The sequence below is a fragment of the Python bivittatus genome, unplaced genomic scaffold, assembly GCF_059951505.1.
Source record: "Python bivittatus isolate LINGU-HERP-01145 unplaced genomic scaffold, Pbiv_v1 ctg000970_np1212, whole genome shotgun sequence".
Lineage (NCBI taxonomy): Eukaryota > Metazoa > Chordata > Lepidosauria > Squamata > Pythonidae > Python > Python bivittatus.
This window is the reverse complement of record NW_028277121.1, coordinates 4,014,085-4,034,204: the sequence shown is the minus strand read 5'-3', so window position 1 is coordinate 4,034,204 and position 20,120 is coordinate 4,014,085. Positions and strand designations below refer to the sequence as shown.

General features: G+C 50.6%; 2 protein-coding genes across 4 annotated transcripts in view; both read left to right on the top strand.

Annotated features, from left to right (window-relative positions):
- The window catches only part of DOK7 (docking protein 7), a 34,161-nt gene extending 18,503 nt beyond the window's left edge, over positions 1-15,658 (top strand). For 2 of the 3 annotated variants that reach the window (XM_088131249.1, XM_088131248.1), the window contains 4 exons: positions 700-742; positions 4,601-4,672; positions 9,299-9,427; positions 12,470-15,658. In XM_088131249.1, coding sequence (XP_087987375.1) covers positions 700-742; positions 4,601-4,672; positions 9,299-9,427; positions 12,470-12,615 — 390 coding nt within the window. In that variant the 3' untranslated portion in view covers positions 12,616-15,658. Of the gene's footprint in view, positions 1-699; positions 743-4,600; positions 4,673-9,298; positions 9,428-12,469 lie in introns of those variants that run through there. The other variant, XM_088131250.1, reaches the window with a different exon arrangement.
- A 2,680-nt stretch (positions 15,659-18,338) lies between these two features.
- Positions 18,339-19,633, top strand: ADRA2C (adrenoceptor alpha 2C). Its single transcript, XM_088131159.1, has one exon. It carries the CDS (start codon positions 18,530-18,532, stop codon positions 19,631-19,633), a length of 1,104 nt encoding a protein of 367 aa, XP_087987285.1. The 5' UTR covers positions 18,339-18,529.
- Positions 19,634-20,120: the final 487 nt, after the last annotated feature.

The window sequence follows — 20,120 nt, the reverse complement described above, 5'->3', positions numbered from 1 at the left end:
GATGGCCAGGATGGATACACTATGCCATCCTGGGCCTGCCAGAGGTCATCAACAAGTGTGATCAATGCTATCGTAGTACTATAACCAGGCCTGAATCCTGACTGAAAAGGGTCCAGATGATCTCTTCTTCCAGGCTCTCTGGAGCTGCAAGCCAACCACCTTCTCAAAAAGGGAAAATTGGAGACTGGATGAAAACTGTCCAGATCCGTTGGGTCCAGAGATGGTCTTTTTTCCTTAACGTGTGTCTTAATGTTAGATGTGCCCATCTTGGAAGATGGTATGATGTAGTTTGATGGCTGGATTGTACATCTGTTGTTTATTTTTATCATTTATTTCTATCTTTGTTGACAGTTGTTTTTAATGTTGTGTCAGCGACCCAGGGTTCCTCTGTGAGCCCAGCCCTTCCGAAGAGCCAGTAGCCGAGGGAATGCTGGGCTGTAGCAGACGGTTTGCACGCCTGAATTTCACCCAGAGATGCCTACTGCTGGCCACCTGCGCCATTGATTCATGAATATTCTTATCAGCTGAACTGATAAGAAGTTCCTGGGAACAAAAGGCATTTGATCTTTTTAATGTGGTTCTATAGAGATATTTTAAGAGATCAATACAAAGAAGTTAGTTTTAGTGCTACTAGTTTTGAAAGAAACTTATTTTAATACAGCCTATTCTCTCTATGTGTGTGTTTGTGTGTTTTTAAAGGAAACTTCAATTTTATCATCTCAAATGTTCCCACGTAATCTAGGTAAGAACCACTAAGATTTTTGCTGTTTGTTAAAACACTTTTCAATTGCAGCACCCAGGAAAAAAAATCAGTTAATAAAATCTGCATTTAAGTTAACCCTAAGCCTAACCCTAACCCTCAGTAATTATTTTAGAATTTTTAAAAATACATCAAAAAGTTATCCAGAAGAAGACTTGAAGCAATTAAAAATGGTCTGATGCACCAATAAGCATAACTCCAGCCTCTGTAGGTAGATGCACAATATATACGGTTTTCACCTTGGAGCCATTAAGGCGTGATCTGAAAGTGGAGGACTTAGTTACTAGACCTTTGCTGTGAGGAGCTCATTCCTTGGTCAGCTTGCGGGTCGATGGAGCCAACTATCCGGATCCCTCTCACTCAGGATGCAGACCTAGATGTGGGAATGGAAATGACACTGGTTGCTCTTGGGGATGGCTCGATCAGGGCTTTAATGGGAGAAGGGCTGAATTAGATTTCTTGGCTGGTTTTGATACCGTTGTTCGCTTCTCCCTGAGCGATCAGGACCGCTGGTACCTGCTGTGATGGAGTTGAGTCTGTTGCTCCTTTTATAGGAGGAACCTGTTGCAGGGCTCGGTCTCTCTAACTTCTGCAGGCAGACACTGGGGTGGTTGTCTGTCTGTCTGAGGGGAGGGATCAGTGCGCTGATAATCCATCTCTACCTGGAGCAGGCAGGAGACGCTGTGAAGGTCCTTCCCTGATGTTTGCAGACTGCAAAGGGCTGGGTGAAACATGCTACCGTTCAGTCATAGCAAGGCGGGGCGGTTGAGGGAGTTGTATCCTTCCCAAAAGAGCAGGTCTGCAATGTGGGAGTCCTGCTGGGCTGTGGCTCCACGTAGATGAACAGGTAGAAATTCTGACCAGGATGGCCTTGGCTCAGCTCATCTGGTGCACCAGTTGTGGCTCTTTTGGGAACTGGAAGCCCTGGCAAAAGCCACCCGTGCCCTCCCTGCCTCCCGCTTGGATTGCTGCAGGGCTGCCTTTGAAGGCAACCTGGGAACTTCAGCTGGGGGCAAGTGTGGCAGCTCACTATGGCCGCCCCTGCTGTTGTGGGCTCTGTGCTGGCTTCCAGCAGGTTTCTGAGGACAACTCAAGGTGCCCGTTTTCCCCTGTAGAGCCCAGGAGGGTAAGGGCCAAGTTGCCCTTGGGCCTCTCTCTTCCCACTGGGCTCTGCCAGGCGTGACTGGCGGTGCTCTCAGGGTGGGAAGCGAAGGGCCCCGAAAGCAGCACTCCTCTGTTGCCGCCTGGACCCCTGGAGTATGCTCCCCCCGAGATCTGGCTGCCCCTTCCCTCCTTTAGCCCCCTTCCAGAAAGCAAGGTGAAAACGCAGCTTTTCCCACCACCTCGCTTCCCGCTGCGTTGGCCGTAGGCGCCTTGTGGGGTTCACGGTTTGGTTTGTGAGCTGCCTCGAGATGTGTCATTGTGGTGGCATCGAAATGATGGGAGGGAAGAAATGAATGAATGAATCCGTCGGTCCGTCTGGACTTTGTGGGAATTCTGAACCCCTTGAGCACTCTTGGCCCCAAAAGTGTTTTTACTGGAGCTGTTGTCCCTCCACGCGGCTTGGCAGACACCTGGTGCTGCAATTGTTCAGATAGCAATAAATCAGTGAATAAAATCATTTTCTTGGAAAAAACAATAGCATAAGAGACAGTTTTGTTGAAAATAAGCAATAGATGTGATCTCTCAATCATATTAATTAATACTTACAAACATTAGTCAGGAGTGGGCAGTAAAGATCAATTATTGGAAGGTTTATGTCCCTGGAGTGGCTTTTTTTCTTTTCCCAATTCTTGCTTTTTTCCCTGCATTTCTGGAAAATGTAGTTCTGTACTGCTCGAAGTGAGAAAGCACGGTTCCCCAGCAGCAATTAAGATTTCCATGTGTGTTTTAATTTTTCAGTTTAAAGTGTTAACAAACCACTTCATAAATTAATTAAAATGTTGTCATCATTAGTGCATATTCACACGCTTGCATTTAATTACTGGGAGGTGGTCTTCCCTGGCACGCATTTCTTGAACGTGTGCACCGCCCCGTTCCCAACAGCTGGAGCGGGTTGGCTGGTGGCCTTTGACTCCGGGGAGCCCAGAAATGGCTGCGCTCCCCACGAGCCTGCCCCGTGGCTTGGGGGGCTCGCGGAATGTGTCAGGGCGGGACGTGCGGTTTACAGACCACAGTGGTTGGTTGCTCACGACTTATTCCAAAACCCCAAATGGTAAGAGGTATATAAACTCAGCCGTCTGAGGTATGTGAAGATCTCGTAGACAAAACTGAAGCGCCTCCTAATAATACACATTTATACGTATCTTACATCTCTTACCTTCTATAATAATGCTGATGTTATGTTCATAATATATAATGTAGAAAAGTCATTTTTACATCGTGGACGTAAAGCGGCGATGCTTCTTTCTGAGTCGCATAATCATCATCAGATAGCAGGTTTCAGGAGGAAATTGTTGTAAACCGGGACGCCCGGGGGCGGTTGGCGCTGCTGCCGTCAGGCAGGGTTCGAGGCGGCAGGACGGGGCTGAGCCGCTCCTTGGGCTGCCAGCACCAGCGTCCCAGTGCCGGCGGTGGCCCGCGCCCAGCACTGCCTGCTTGTAAACGCTTTCATATGAATCTGCTCCTCTTAAAGGGCAGCGCAGAGATGCAGAGAGGCCCTCAGAGGCCGGAGGGCAGGCCGAGAGAAGCCGGAGGCTGCGCTGAGCTGCTCCGGGAGGGCCCCGTTGCACTCGGTAGAAACGCCCGGGCGGAGGGGCAGAGCGGGTGGGACGGGAAGCTGCTCCTGCTGAAGACACGGCGAGAGAAAGCTGCGAAGGCCGAAGGGCAAGTGGCGGACTCAGGCGCTTTCAGAAGGAGCTGGACGGCTGTGCGGGAGCGGGCACCGTCTGCGAGCCCTGCTCCCTGAACCCCACCTTTCTCCTAGCAGCGCTTCTGAGAGAGAGATTGAGGCAGAACACGGGTGGGTGGGTTTCAGGGCAGAAAGGGGTCTGGAGAGACAGATCAGCGTGAAGAATAAGGCCCTGCGGTTAAATCAAGCACATAGACGGCTGGGTGACTCTGGGCCAGTCCCTCCCTCTCAGCCCATCCCACCTTACAGGGTTGTTGTGGGGAAAAAGAGGAGGAGGAAGGGGAAGGAGAATTAGGTATGTTCGCCGCCTTGAGTTATATACTAAAAAAGGTGGGATAAAAATATTACAACAACAACAATATAGAAAAGGAAAGCAAAACGGAGATTTCAAGGTTGCCCCACCTGGACAGTGGGGCACTGACCAAGGACCGCAGGAACAGCTCTGATGAAGGGTGCATTAAGTGGGGCTAGAAATCTCAATGGTAAACTGACCTTGGCCTGTGAGATACAAGAGTCTCCCTGAAGTCCTGTTTTCAAGTGACATTTTAGAGCTAACGTTGCCCATCTTATCCTCAGGCGGGGACTGCAAGAGCACATAAAAAATTCAGAATTACCACAAAAAAATCATACCAGTGCAATTCCTCAACTGGGTAGAGTTTTGCCATATTAAGTCTTAGTAAATAACCTCGCATGGAGTTGGGATGAACTCCAAGAAACACGAGATATATCCACTGCAAGTCACTTGTCCGAAACTTTTGCAAATGATTCATGGACCGAGAACCTTTAATGGACAAAACGCCCACGCGCATTGTAAATTGTTCATACACAGAAACTTCAAATAATAGTAATATTTATACTTGATTAGTATTCTTAGAGTCTTTGGGTGCTGAAGTAGGTAGCTGAAAAAAAATGATCACCTGCTCCAATTTTAAGCAATGAACAAATTAAATAGGAACAAAGATATACATATCAATCTCTGTATATTTTAGGCCCTGAAGGAAGCTGTGGGTTGCTAATGCAGCGAACAGATCCAGGAGTTCAACCTGATCCAGTACATGTTGGTGAGTAACTTGACGAATGACTTTTCTCATCACGCACCAAACCTGCCCCAGTCCCACTCTGTGCGGATGACGCACTGGTCCTTTCCCAGTTGGCCTTGGTCTAAGAAGGGCCCTGCAAGCCTCGGCCAAGCCCTGTGTTTCTGAAGCTCTGGAAACTAACTACAAGAAGACCAAGGGGATGGTCTTTGCAAAACGCCCCAAAAGCCACCTTTGGACTTGACGTAATTGTCCTAGTGAGCAGGTTCCTTGGGTTATGGATAGGCATCATTTTTCATGCAGAACACCCAGGAAAGATGTAGCCCAAAGCACCCCAAGAGGAGCGGCAGCACGGCAACCTTTTGTCTATGGCCAAGGGCTCTCTGCATCCCAGCGGCGCTCTGAGTTAGAGCACAGCTCTCATTTGGCCCCCCATGAGACCCCTGTAGCTCTCTGGGTCCCCTAGAAGGAGTTCTGAGCAAATTTCTCTGGAACATACAGTGGGGCAAAAAAGTATTTAGTCAGCCACCAATTGTGCAAGTTCTCCCACTTAAAAAGATGAGAGAGGCCTGTAATTTTCATCATAGGTATACCTCAACTATGAGAGACAAAATGGGGAGAAAAATCCAGAAAATCACATTGTCTGATTTTTAAAGAATTTATTTGCAAATCATGGTGGAAAATAAGTATTTGGTCAATATCAAAAGTTCATCTCAATACTTTGTTATACATCCTTTGTTGGCAATGACAGAGGTCAAACGTTTTCTGTAAGTCTTCACAAGGTTTTCACACACTGTTGCTGGTATTTTGGCCCATTCCTCCATGCAGATCTCCTCTAGAGCAGTGATGTTTTGGGGCTGTCGCTGGGCAACACGGACTTTCAACTCCCTCCAAAGGTTTTCCATGGGATTGAGATCTGGAGACTGGCTAGGCCACTCCAGGACCTTGAAATGCTTCTTACGAAGCCACTCCTTCGTTGCCCGGGCGGTGTGTTTGGGATCATTGTCATGCTGAAAGACCCAGCCACGTTTCATCTTCAATGTCCTTGCTGATGGAAGGAGGTGTTCACTCAAAATCTCACGATACATGGCCCCATTCATTCTTTCCTTTACACGGATCAGTCGTCCTGGTCCCTTTGCAGAAAAACAGCCCCAAAGCATGATGTTTCCACCCCCATGCTTCACAGTAGGTATGGTGTTCTTTGGATGCATCTCAGCATTCTCTCTCCTCCAAACACGACGAGTTGAGTTTAGACCAAAACATTCTACCTTGGTTTCATCTGACCATATGACATGCTCCCAATCCTCTTCTGGATCATCCAAATGCTCTCTAGCAAACTTCAGACGGGCCCGGACATGTACTGGCTTAAGCAGGGGGACACGTCTGGCACTGCAGGATTTGAGTCCCTGGCAGCATAGTGTGTTACTGATGGTAGCCTTTGTTACTTTGGTCCCAGCTCTCTGCAGGTCATTCACTAGGTCCCCCCGTGTGATTCTGGGATTTTTGCTCACCGTTCTTGTGATCATTTTGACCCCACGGAGTGAGATCTTGCATGGAGCCTCAGATCAAGGGAGGTTATCAGTGGTCTTGTATGTCTTCCATTTTCTAATTATTGCTCCCACAGTTGATTTCTTCACACCAAGCTGCTTGCCTATTGCAGATTCAGTCTTCCCAGCCTGGTGCAGGTCTACAATTTTGTTTCTGGTGTCCTTCGACAGCTCTTTGGCCTTGGCCATAGTGGAGTTTGGAGTGTGACTGTTTGAGGTTGTGGACAGGTGTCTTTTATACTGATAACAAGGTCAAACAGGTGCCATTACTACAGATAACGAGTGGAGGACAGAGGAGCCTCTTAAAGAAGTAGTTACAGGTCTGTGAGAGCCAGACATCTTGCTTGTTTGTAGGTGACCAAATACTTATTTTCCACCATGATTTGCAAATAAATTCTTTAAAAATCAGACTGGATCATTTCTGGATTTTTCCCCCCATTTTGTCTCTCATAGTTGAGGTATACCTATGATGAAAATTACAGGCCTCTCTCATCTTTTTAAGTGGGAGAACTTGCACAGTTGGTGGCTGACTAAATACTTTTTTGCCCCACTGTATTTCACATCCCCCGATGTGTCTCAAAGTCAGTTCTTCGCAGTGAGGCCGGCATGAGTAGAATTGAGACTGGTGCTCGGTTGGGCCAAAATGTACTTTCCCCCTGTAGGGCTGACATCCCGGATCCTCACTGACCATTTGGGGACATCCTGGGCCAAAATAATAGGTAAAACATGGGAGCTCCTTGGATTTTCGCTAACCCAACTTAGCACATCCGGGTATGAACGGGCAGCCGATTCAAGATGTTGCTCTCCCGTTAGATCTGGCCTCTCTTCCCACGGACCTCCTCCGGACCAGTTCGTTCACCCTCTTTAGACTTGCTTGATATCTGGGCCGAATCCAATCCCTAAGTACAGGAGGGACCCTCCTCGGCTCAGTTTGGGGCTCTGCCTGCTGCAGCCCAGAAGGGGTTGCACGTGGGCTAAGGTTGGCCCAAGCCACGAAGGGGCGTCGGAACTGCTAGACACATTTTATTACAGTGCTCTCTTTAGGCTGGCACACGGTCAGAGTGATTACCCCTTGTGACTGTTACTCTAAGTGTAACTAAATTCTGCTATGTCATAAAACACGCAGACAACTGAAAAGTGCAGTTAATTTTACAATGTGTTCTTTTTATATGTAACCTGTTTTTTCTATTGAGTTTTATTCTGCGTTGGTTTTTTTACTACCATTTTGAATGGTAAGTAACTTTATTACAGTTACCTACAACCCGATGATTAATTCCACTTAAAACAAATTGGCCAATTGTTATGTGCACAGACTAGCTCAGAGAGGAAGCCGCTAGTCGGCGTGAGAGATCTGACTAGGGAGCAGAAGCTTCAACAGCCGTTTTGTCTGATGACAGCTTGGAGCTCCATTCAAAGCAACGCAGTTTTAAGAGGAACTAGACAACCTTGGGACCCGTTGGGTCATCCTTTGAAAGGTAGTGCAGTCTGATGTGACCAGAATGAACATTAAATTTTAGGCTGACCGTATTTTTTTACCCCAACACTGGACAGTCCCGTGATCATCTGAGACTATATATTTTAAATAGAAAAATAATTGTAGTGGCAAATGAACTTCAATTATAAGTCAATATTTACTTACCTAAACCAAGAAACTGAATGACCACTGGCAGGCAAAAAAGCAGTGGGAGCGGGAGCAACTTCCGACTTCCTGCCAGCTTGCCCATTGTCTTTGCTTGTGGGAAGCTGGCAGGGAGCATTGGAAATCATGATCACATGACCGCGGGGATGCTGCAACAGCCACAACTTTGTGAATAAAACTGGTCTGAACATCATGGAAATTTCAGTTCCACAGGAGTAACGGGTCCCAGATTTTTTAAGCATTCTTTAAGTTAGTGGATTTTAGGTACCTTGATTCAAAAATTATTGAGGTATAATGCACCATTTAGGCTAACTTGAAGGTACAAACAGACAAACAGATAAACACAGTGAGAGTTTTAGTAGTATGCAGATAGATAGTTCAAAGCATGCCGTGTCCTGTTTTTGCACAAGGGCCACATTTGACCTTGTGAAGCCCACCAAAGAAGTTTATTCCAAAACGTTGTGGGCCTGGCAGAGCCACTGCCCTTTTTCACACCCCTTTTTCACCCTAGCTGAAAAAGTGATGTAATCAGCGTCATCCACAAGGTGATAATGATTAGGCTGATGCAGCCCTGAGTGTCTCCCCTTGTTTTTATCCACGGCCTTCCCGGGCTTTCTCTTTGGGGCCTGGGCGTTCCTTCTGCAGAGGCGGAGCAGCTCTTCCTTGTTGGGAAAGCCTGTCTGGTGGGCGAGGTGCCTGCGCTGTTGTCTCAAGCCAGAGCAGCCTGGTGCTTGGAAGGCGCCTCCCTGTGTGGCACGAGGGGGTGCAAAGAAGCGGGCAGGGATCTCACTGACTTCTACCCCCTGCAATGATTTGGTGGAAAATACTGTTACCGCCAGTGGAGGAAATCACCACAGACTTGCTCCATCGATGCTTTTTGAATGTTTACATTTTTCTGTCCTCTTCACGTTAGTCCTCGATTCCCACTCAGAAGGGTGCAGGGGGCTCATGGCGGTTTGAGAACAGCGGGTCTCCCGTGGTGCTCTCAGGCCGATACCGTAATGTCACAGAAATTCGTCCCGCAGTCTGTTGAAACAGGCAGGAGCGACACACGTGCATGAGGCGTGGATCTGAATTTCCCGCGTCATCCTTGCCTCGAGAAAGTTTCCCATTCCAGTTGTTCACCCACCCCTCCAGGCATATCCAGTTAAGTGATTGCCATTCAAAGTCTGTTGTCAGTCTTGAGAGGTAATCCGAACAAGCAGCACATCCAGGAGTATAGCTCTATCTTTATCGTAAGGTTACATTAACAGAATCTTGCGAGTCTGAAAGCACATCTCCCCCCCACCCCACCTCGCCTTTACAGTCCAAGTGGCCAGGGAGGATCCCTTCCGAGACGCTTGCCAGGCCCCCGTTCCTTCTGCAGGCTCCGCTGCCGCTTATCTGACCGTTGTCTAGTCTGCAGCACTTCCTCCTGTCCCCAAGGTCACTCCCGCAGACCATCACCTCTCTTTATTTCCACAGATCTACCTGTTTCTGAGCAGTCGCAGAGTGAAATGCCAACGTATGTTAATATCCCTACAAGCCCCACAGCGAAGAAACAACTTCATTACATGGAGGTGGAGCTTCAGGAGCCCAGTACGAGCATTCGAGGTAAGAATCTTTGAAAAGGACCAAACAGGCAGCTGCTGGTTTTGAACAAATTTTCCATTATATTCTGAGCTGCACTAAGAATCACAATAAGCCTTGGGAATATAAAGCTTCTCTCTCTCCCGCCTCTGAACCTGGCTAGAGTCAAAAGTAGCCGCAGCTATTTCATTAAGAAAGCAGTGAGGGGCAGTCAGAACGTTTGGTTCGGCCTGCGGTCTGGAGGTCTTCCCCTCCAAGTTCTACCAGCACAGGAGGGAGGGAGCACTAGGTTCTCCTAGCCCCAGTTCACACACTTTATAATAGGGAACTCTTAATACATACTTGAATCCCTTTTTTAAATTCAACAGAAAACCTACAATGACTTATTGAATACAGCCATATAGGATTAGTGGGCTAAATACTGAAGTTCATGCCTAGAGGATCTGTGGCAGAACTGTTCTTAATCATTGTTAGACACTTTCTAATTTCCCCTAATTGACAGCCCACCTGTAAAAATGGATGTAAGGCTGATTACTCCATGGAGTAGTCATTATCGGTTGCTTGTGAAACCCAGAGACAGGTGTATTCAGAGAGGTTGATATTTTCAGATATGGATGGAACAAAGTAGAGAATATATTGATGAATTTTCAGATGATAATATGGAAATAAGAATCACTGCAAACCTAAAGAGTTAGGCTAAAGATCAAGTGATGCTAATGAACTATCATTTAGTTGACTTAGACGTTAACATAGGCGCTCCCTAACCAAGATTAAAACTAAACAGAGGCTTGAAGACAGAGAATCAGTCTGGCTTCCACAAAAGGAAGTTCTGTCTTACCAATTTTTAGAGTTCTGGATATTGAACTTTAAAAAGCTGTTAACAAAATTACTCAAAAAAGTCTCCTGAAAAGACTTGATAGGCCATGTGCTGAAAAACCAGTTCTCTTATGGATCTGCAGTTGGTTGAAAAAGAAGAAGAAAACTCTGTATCTCAGGATTGGGCAGCTTCCCAACGCGCTGACACTTCCCTTTGCCAGGCCTGGCCCAGCCTTAAAGGGACCGGCAGGACACACGTGGCCTCCGTTGCCCTGATAAAGCCCACTGTTTTTTCTTCCTGCCATGGAATAACTGCCTCTTCCTGTGAGCCTGAGGTTTGTGGGGCCCCTTGCTGAGCCCCAAAAGCGTTGGCGCCACATTTCTCCTTTAGGAGGGTTGCTCTGTTTCCCTACTAGACTTGGGAAAGTTCTCCACGGCTCTGAAGGCCTGTTCCTTTTCTAGCCTGGCTTAAAACGAGGAAGCAGAAAAAGGGACTTTGCCGCCAAGTGGTAGTGTCTGGAACATCGCCAGTGGGGCATTGTCTGTCTGTAAAGACCGGATGCGAATCTGCATCGTTCTTGTTGGACACGTTTCTCTTTTTTGTGGGTTGAGCTCCGCCAGTTGAACAGCTCGCAGTCCTCTGTTCTGACAAAAGGTCTCAGCCAGCAACTTCATTCTGCTGTAATGCTATGTTAATCTGACATCATATACATAATGGGACAGGAATTTAGAAATACCCTCAGGCGTGTTCTGCAATTGCAGACTCTTTCTTCGCTCAGGATAGCCAGGTTGCAATGTTGGCCAGGCCCAGGAAATTCCCTGTCCCTCCTCTGTTTGGAGATAAAACCTTAGGGACTTGTCCCTTCTGAAAGGCCCCTCAGTTGAGAAGTGAAATAGGCCACCAAAGCTCAGATACTGGATTAGGGTTAGGGCTTGCTTCTTCTTAACAGAAATTTTTAAAAAACACAACCCTGTGGAGGACAGCTTGAGAGAGAAAAAGGGAGCAAATGGATCGTAAAGGAGCAGGTTTATGCTTCTGCAGAAAGTTATATGTTGCTGAATATTACGCATTATCTGAATAACTAGCAGTTGAATGCGGGTCTATCAAATAAAGCTGTGACAGATAGAATCGGGGAGTGAAGTACTTCCGTGCCGCTTGAAAACAACATGAGAAAAATGGGAGACTTTCCCAGGGAAAACAAAGCATAGCTATACGGTGTCCTTTTAGGGAACCACAGTTTATAGACATGTTTAGTTTGAGTAATATGTTTGTTATTGTGACTCCAGGTTGTAATGACGTAACTTAACAGGAATGCAATACTGTATACAGTACATAAAAAGATATGTAACGTACTAAAAAGTAACTTCTACTAAAGCCAGTGCTACGATTCAGAACCTGAAAAGCTCTGAGTGTAGAAGGGGAAGAGTGCCAATGGCTGCCAACAAATGGAATTGCCCCGGCTCTTCCTAGCGATGTAGGACTGGTCATCAAGAGGCTAAAGGGGCTTTTATGTAGAGGGGAAGGAAGATGACTTGGAAGATGATAGGCGAGATCTGTTACCAGGCGAGGAGGGGAAGAGCGTATCTTAAGTCCGAAGCAAGCAGAAAAGGCCCAGACACCCCCCTGACTCACTGGGGTGTCAGAAGGGGGAGGAGGCCCGGCGCAATCCGACTCATGAGGTTCTGCCCCCAGAGCCGCTCTCGGAGCAGCCGCAGCCTTCCAGCGGAGCAGATTCTCGGCCTGGCCTGCCTGCTGGGGCTGACAGCAGTCTTGCAGGTCTGAATGTGCTGTACCTCCTCCCCTTCTGATACCCACGTGAATTAGGAGGTGTCTGCCTGAGTCTCTTGTGCATATTTTCTGCTTGTTTTGAACTTAAGGTATGTTTTTCCCCTCCTGTTGGGTAACGGATTTCGCCTATCTCCATCAAAGTCATCTTCCTTCCTTTCTGCACTTGAGAACATGGGCTCCTCTCTGTCCTCCTCCCCACGGGGAGGCCCTGTGCAACCTGAACGGCCATTCCAGGGAACCTTACAGGTGCACTCCTGGAGGAGGGGGGGCGGGAGGCTGCCCCGAAGGAGCCAAACCGTTTGCTCTCTGAAGGCCCCAGAGACGGCGCTCCATCGCCCAGAACGAAGAAGGCCCTACCTTCGTTTTCAGTCCTAACACAAAGCAGGATCCCCACTGTGCAGCTGCGTGCTGGCCCGTGCCAGGGCAATACTGTACGGCCCATGTCATGCTTTTACATGCAGGGGGCGAATCCGCGAAATACGCACAGATCGATATTACCGCAACAGAGACGGCCCATAAGGTGGGGACGCAGCACGCCCAATTTCGAGAAGAACGTCTGCAAGAACTTGAGCAGCAGAAGAAAGATGGCCAGCCTGGTTCTTCCTAGGGAGATGCAGGTTAACCACCGCCAGCCCGGTACTTGGGTTCCTTCTATTAAATGTTGCCCCCACGTTCAGATTAGTACCAGATTCATTCCAATTTATTCATTTCCAGCTGGAAAACTGGCGGTATGACGTGTGCATTTGTGTGTCTGTCCCTCTGCAAAGGCACTCATTGTAAACATGTGGTCTTGTCATTTTGTAATATCTTGCCCAATGAGGTATTAGATACAAATGACTATTAGATTGAGGCATTTCAAGAACTTTGAGTAAAAGAAAAGTAAATAGAACAAAATATTCAAGAAATATTGGTCTGTACAGTGTACGTATTGATCAAATTACCATTGTTAAGAGTCAAAATGGATTTCGGTTATTTTTCAAAAAGCCAAAGGACACGTCTGCTTGTTTATGACCGGGCTGTTAGATGAAGAGTGAATAGCGTTAAACAAACACACTTGGTTTTGCTAGCCTGCATTCTTTTGTTTATTAATTACTTGGGTTTTGTGGCTGGAATCCACTGGGTCATTCCACCTGTTGTTCCAGAAGACAGTGTTTCTTGTGGGAAGTGGATGGTTTTTGTGGATTCTGCTTTCCCCTGGGAGTGCCTTGTGGCATCTTCCTTCCACACAGTTCTGGAAGCCTTTGGGGGGATCAGCCAGAACTCCTTCTCGCCTTTTGTTTGTTTCTCTCTGGATCAAAAGCTGCTCTGTATGCAGGAAGACATCCTTGCATTCCACCCAGAGTAACTGATCTTTATTATTTATTATTTATCTGTTTTATGAAACATTAAAGTATGTTAGCTATCCTTAATGATTTCCCTAGTATGCATAATTACAGTTGGAGTTATAACTATTTTAACTAATAAATACCTTAATTGATCTAATATCAGGAACGCATCACTGTAAATGCCAAGAAGGCAGGGAAGAGACGTTTCTGTCTTAGGGATTCTCTGCTCTCCCGGGCAGTTGCCCCATCGCTAGAACAGGCAGATGGTGTGCCCCCCCATCAAAGTCTTTTTCTGCTCTGATCCCAGAGTGCACTTTCCCCTATGGCGTCACCTCACGCGCTCCCGTCTGCCTGGGGTGGAGTCCTTCAGCCTCTTGCGGTTCACGGGCCACTTTGCAGGGGAAGGATCCTTCAGCTGAGCCCGTCTGATGGCTTCCGTTTGCCAGTTCTGCTGAAGCACCACAGTGGTTAAGACCTTTGCTTAGCATGGTGGTTGCTGGTTTGAGATACTGTTGTATTTTTCTTTTAATTAGATTTTTTCTTTTCCTGAGTAGCTAGTTTCTCACATTGAACTCCTTTAAAAAAAATAAGTCCAACGGTTTACTGCTTTACCTTCTTTCCAGTTGGGTGAGGTAGAAGGGTTTTGTCCCAGCTACAGGTAGCCCAGAGGTTATGGGGGCTGCTCAGCAGTTCTGCCAGAGGTAGCTACAGAAGGTATTCGAGCAGCTGGGAATTGTCCAGTGGACGGAGGTGGTCACCTGTAATCCAGACTGACTCCTTTGCAACTGGTTGCCGAAGGATCTCAACCCAGATAGAATTTCCTTAAAGCTGCAGGAGGACAGGGCAGGAGAAGCTCAAATGCTGAGTGCAGATAAGCCCCAAGCTGTTGCCCGGAGCTTTAGACATGTTCCCTCCTGCACTTCCCCCAACTCTGGTGGACCTATAGCCTAGGATTCCCACAGTTCATTTCTGTTCAGTATTTGGTTGCAGCAAAACTAGCCGCATCATGTCTCAAGCACTGTGGGGGCATGCTTGAAACGTTTGGATCAGTTGAGATCCATTCCTCTAGCAGGGCGATAATCAGTCTTCTTTTTCCAATGTATTTGTTAAGGGGTGCCTGCAGGGTAAGAACGGAACAGTCAAGATGGTGACCGTGGTAGTGCCATTGACGTTCCACTCCTTTTCGACATGCATTAAAAAGCAGGTGGAGCTTTGATCACATCATACCCTGTGGACACCCCTGTACGTTTCTTATTTTAAATCTGCAATTTAGGGGGTGAGGAATTTGTTGTCCTCTTGTTGTCTGAGCACATGCTTAGAAGCTAAGCCAGTAGGTTCTTGGACAGGAGACCACCAGGAGATCTCACCCCTTGCCATTGTTGTCCTTCCTTCTTTTATTTGGAACACTCCACTTGCTCCTGGCAATCCAGAGGCCTTCCCAGAGAAGTTTTGGTGTTTCCTAGAACGCCACTCTGGCAATGTTTGACAGTGCTACAGGCACCCGGGAAGGGGGGGGCAAAGAAAGGGAAAGAGTAGCATTCATGCAGCTGGGAGCACCCAGTCTGGGCAGAGGTCATTGTGCAGCAGCTGCTCGTGTGTGTTCCTGGAGCAGCTGGGTGGCCAATCCCAGCGCAAGGGGATCTCTGCCATGGTGGGCCCGCTTAGCAGACCGGTCCTGGCAAGAGAAGCACTCAAAACGGAGGCGGGACTCGGTCTGGTGACCAAAGGCCGCCTTCGTCTTCCACCAGATGTTTGGCAGTGCCTCATGTCTGCAGCTCGTCTGGGTGATCGAGAAAACCACTTTAGGTACAGCTGGAGAGCAGAAGCTGCCCCTTGCCACCCGATCAGTGAATCATGCTTTGCAGAAACCTGTTAAAATGTGGAATTTACACTGAAAATTGTGCAGATCGATAGCTGGAATCCTCTCTTTTAGTTCATTTAGTTGCTTTGGCTGGGTTTTTATAAAATAGCATGCGTGGTCATCTCACCTTTCATCAGAGCAGAGGTCCTGCTATGTTTTCCAGCTTTTTGTACACAGCCTCATTTCCACAAAGCAAGGTCTGGTTTCCTCTGGGCCTGTCAGCAGAGGACAGCTTGCTCCACGTTCTGCCCTACGGAAACAGGACTTGTCAGCGCTCCACTTCCTTATTTTACCTCACGACGTACGTAGCTTTGACTCTGGTCCACCATTTGAGAAAGTCACGTTTTTACCAAATACTGCAAAAACCAATTTGTAGAGAATTAGGCTCTTCTTAAAATACAGGCTTGAATTTTATTTCCAAAGTGTTCTTCAAATGCTGAAATAAAAATGTATAAAATAATTAATATTCCGTGTTCCGTGATGCGTGCTTTCATCTGCGACTTCTACCCTATTATTTGGAAAAGAAAATGAGGAAATCTTGGTTGTAGCAGGAAGGCAGCGCCAGCATTGCATTCGCTGTCCCTCACCCATTTTGCTGACAAGGCCAGTATATTACAAACTTCTTAAAAACATCATTAGAACAAAGAAGTCAGTGTAAAATGCCTCCTGGGGATTTCAAAAATGGTTTCACACTGCAGCCTTTCTTCAGCCTAGCGAGCCAGTCAAGGAGATGCCCTCAGAAGACGCGGAGGCCCCCAAAGAAAGTTTGATTTTCAGGCCAAAGTTTTTCCTGCCCCCCGTCCCGGGAGGGGCCGAGTCTCGTGGACCCACTCTGAGAAAAGCCTCCTCCGCCACCAGTCAGCTGCGTGCTGCGCCCGCCGACGTGGCAGTTCCCACCAGGCCTTCAGCAGGACAGGCCAACACACAAGGCCGCACCGCTGCATAAAACGCCTTTTTTCATCGAGATCCGTTTCATCCGCAATTCATTCCCAGCACCCCTGGATGGGTCGCAACAGGTTTCTGGGCCTTGGGAAGTCTGCTGTTCCCGCCCGTCCTGAAAAAGGCCACAGAGGCATCTAGCGCCACCCGCCCAGGGTCGTCGCGGGTTACCCAGAGCAGCGCCCGAGCAGGAGGCTTCTCCTCAGGCGGGCGCGGCTGCGAGTGAGACCGGAGAGAAGGACCTGTTATTTTGGGGAAGGGGGAAGCAGAGTTTTCCCCTCTTGACGTGCCCCAGCTGTGCTGGGGGGGGTGTCTCAAGTAACAGGAGTGGAAACTTTAATGAGCAGCGGGTCGGATGACAAGTGACCTGTGAACGTGAGACGGATTTTTATTTCAGGAGATGCTTAGTTCCATTCCCTTCTGTTGGACTCATTCGGTTCGTGTCACTCTCTCAGATGTATGAAAAAGTGCCCCACGGCATTCAGGTGAGCACATCCGAGCTGATGGTGCAGCAGTAGGGCCTGGGAAAGAGATCTGGGCATCGTAGGGGGCTGCAGTCTGAATGCAAGCCAGCTTCGTGCTACAGCTACAGAAGAGACAAGCACCATTTTCAACTGGAGGAGGGTTCTGAGAAACTGGAGCAGGAAACTCAAAAAGGATGACGTGGGTCCTCTACGGGGAAGACTGAAGGAGCCCCAGTGCCCCTCCTGGGGAAGAGGGATGGAGGGAGGGAGGGCAGCCCTGAAAGGATGCCATAGCCAGGGAGGCCAGGGCCAAGGCCTGGCCTTCCCCACTGAAAAGCCCAGGGTAGGCCTCAGACCCCGAGGTGGCGGCGCTCAAGCACTCCGTGGCCTCCCCAGGCCCTTTTCCCCCACGTATCACGGCAGCTCCTGCTGAGGTCGGCCGGGGTCTCATAGTGCTGCGCGCGGGGTCCAGGACAGCTGCGAGGGCTGCCTCTCCCGGCCGCCAAGTGGCGGGCAAAGCGAAACGGCGACCGCCGGAGGGCGAGTGGCGGGCAAAGCGAGGGGCCCCCTTTGCTCTCCGTCGCAGGAAGGCTGCCCCGCAGGCCTGCCAGGCGCCTCGGCCACCGGCTGGGGCCACCAAGAGGGGCGGCTGTCAAGCAGAGTGCAAATCACAAACACTCCTGTTTGTGCAGAGCGCAGCAAAAACTCCAGGAAAAGTTACCCAGGAAAGATACACATCAGCATTGCAGCTGTTCACAATGCAATGTCCATTTCTTGTTTCCCAAAGAAATCCAGTCAGAAAATATATACTAACTGGTGTTTATTGATAAAAATGCAAAATTCCATAAAATGCAAATATCATATAAAATATAAAGAAAAACACATCTTCTCATGTAATGTAGCATCCAAGACTTATTAGCAACACAAGCTTAACAAAATCTCTAGCTACAAACTCTCAGAGAAGAGGTACACTACTTGGTAATTTGTTACAACTACATAGTCCATAAAAATGATTACATGGTGCTGTACTGAGCTAAAGCTATACACACACACACACACACACACACACACACACACTGAGAGGCTGAACATTTTCCTCTCATATTATAGCTCCATGCCACCCCCACTGGGTAACTAGCAAACACACGCCAATAGGTGGCAGTAAATAGCACAATACACAACACACAATAACAGGTGTTTCTCATATGATCTCTGTAGCCAAAATATTATTTGTTATTGTTGTAAAGATAACAGGATGAATCCTTTCCCATGAGAAAGAAAATCCTGACAGCGGCGGGGGCGGCGGGCAGGCCCCGATTTGGGGGACGCCTCCCCAGGACTTGGCGCAGCGGCAAAGGGGCCCTTCGCCAACGTCGCTGGCCCTCTGGTTGCCTCCAGCTGCCCCCGCTTCAAGCGTGAATGACGCTTAATTCCCCGTCGCCCCCCCGCCGCTCGGCAAATGGGCGAGCAGCCTCTGCCCGCCACGCTCCTCGCCCCCTGCGGGCCGCTCTTCCGCTGGAAGGCTGCCGCCTCCCCCGAGACCCTCCGTGGCCTGCCTGGCCCCGGAGCCGCGGTAGCGACGGGCGGCTGCCTTCGCCGGGCGGCTCTGCGGCCCCGCGGCTTCCTGCGCGGCGGCTCTATGCGCTCCCCCAGACGGCCTCGGCCCAGACGCCCCCCGCCCATAGCCGGGCGGGCGGGCGCGCCCCAGGCGCAGCTACTGGGCATGCTCAAGGCAGGACAGGCGGGCGGGCGGGCAGGCTGGCCGCCGGCCGGAGCCCTCGGAGGAAAGGCTCCGGGGGCTCGCCCTCGTCCTCGTCCACCGCCGCAGCCCACCGGGCGGGAGGCGGAGGGCCGCCCGCGCGCGCTGCGCCTGAAGCCCGGCGCGCCGATGCCTTGGCGGGCCCCCAGGTGGGGCCGCGCCACCTCACCGCGATGGCGGAGCCTCCCTTGGGCGCCCTGGAGCTGCTCCGGAACTCCAGCGCCGCGCCCCCGCACGCCACGGCCGCGCCCGCCGGCCGGCCGGCGTCCACCTACTCCCCAGCGGCGGGGGCCGGGCTGGCGGCACTGGTGGGGCTGCTGATCCTCTTCACCTTGGCGGGCAACGTGCTGGTGGTGGTGGCAGTGCTGACGAGCGGCGCGCTGCGGGCGCCGCAGAACCTTTTCCTGGTGTCGCTGGCCAGCGCCGACATCCTGGTGGCCGCGCTGGTGATGCCCTTCTCGCTGGCCAACGAGCTGCGCGGCGGCTGGTCCTTCGGGCCGGCCTGGTGCAACGCCTACCTGGCGCTGGACGTGCTCCTCTGCACCGCCTCCATCGCGCACCTCTGCGCCATCAGCCTGGACCGCTACTGGTCGGTGGCGCGGGCGCTCGAGTACCAGCGGCAGCGCACGGCGCGGCGCGTCAAGGGCGCCATCCTGGGCCTCTGGCTGCTCTCGGCGCTCATCTCCTCGCCGCCGCTGCTCTCCGGTTCAGCGGCGGTGGAGGCGGCGGGCGCGCCCTGGCGCTGCCAGCTGCACGACGAGCGCTGGTACATCCTGGCCTCGTGCACGGGCTCCTTCTTTGCCCCCTGCCTGGTCATGCTGCTGGTCTACGCGCGCATCTACCGCCTGGCCAAGGCCCGCAGCCGCACGCGCTCCGAGAAGCGCCCGCGGCCCGAGGGCGCCGAGCCGCAGTGGGGCAGCCCGGCGGGCGGACGGCGCTGGCAGAGCCGGCGGCAGCCCCCGGCGGTGGCGGCGGCTCCGGCGGCGGCGCGGGACAGGCGGCTGACGCTGGTGCTGGCCGTGGTGGTGGGCGCCTTCGTGCTATGCTGGTCGCCCTTCTTCTTCAGCTACAGCCTGTACGGCCTGTGCCGCGAGGCCTGCCGCGCGCCGGAGACGCTCTTCAAGCTCTTCTTCTGGGTTGGCTACTGCAACAGCGGCCTCAACCCGGTCCTCTACACCGCCTTCAACCACGACTTCCGCCGTGCCTTCAGGCACATTCTCTTCGGCAGGAGGAGCCGCGCCGCTGCCGCCCTGCCGCCGCCCTGCCGCCGCCGCTGATGCTGCCCTGCCCGCTGCCCGGCAGGGCACGCTTCTTGGCAGCAGGCAGAGGTGGCTTGGGATTTCCCGGTGGTGTCCCATCCAGGGGCTCAGCGGCCCAGCCGCGCGGCGCTTTCTCCAGGTCAGTTGTGGGCTTCTGGGCGGCGGTGTGGCCCAGGCTCCGTCGCCTTTTGGCCTCTTCTGCCCACCGGCGCAAGTGGGTTTTCAGTAACCGTGGCCATTTATTTGGTTGGTTGGTTGGTCGATTTCCGCCTGCCCTGACTGCGGAAGCTCTCAGCAGTTCTCCCAGGAGCACCGAGGCATCCTGGGGTCTGTTTAGCCGCGTAAGACTGTGAATCCGTAGCTACTTCCACGTGCAACTTTACCGACCAAAACATTCGCTGAAGAAAACCAAGGAACGTGCAATACGCGTCTTAGGAAGTCAGGCGTATCAGTAGACCTCGCGATGAAATCGTTTGGCTCCTTCTGGTTCTGTCCCTTTATCCCA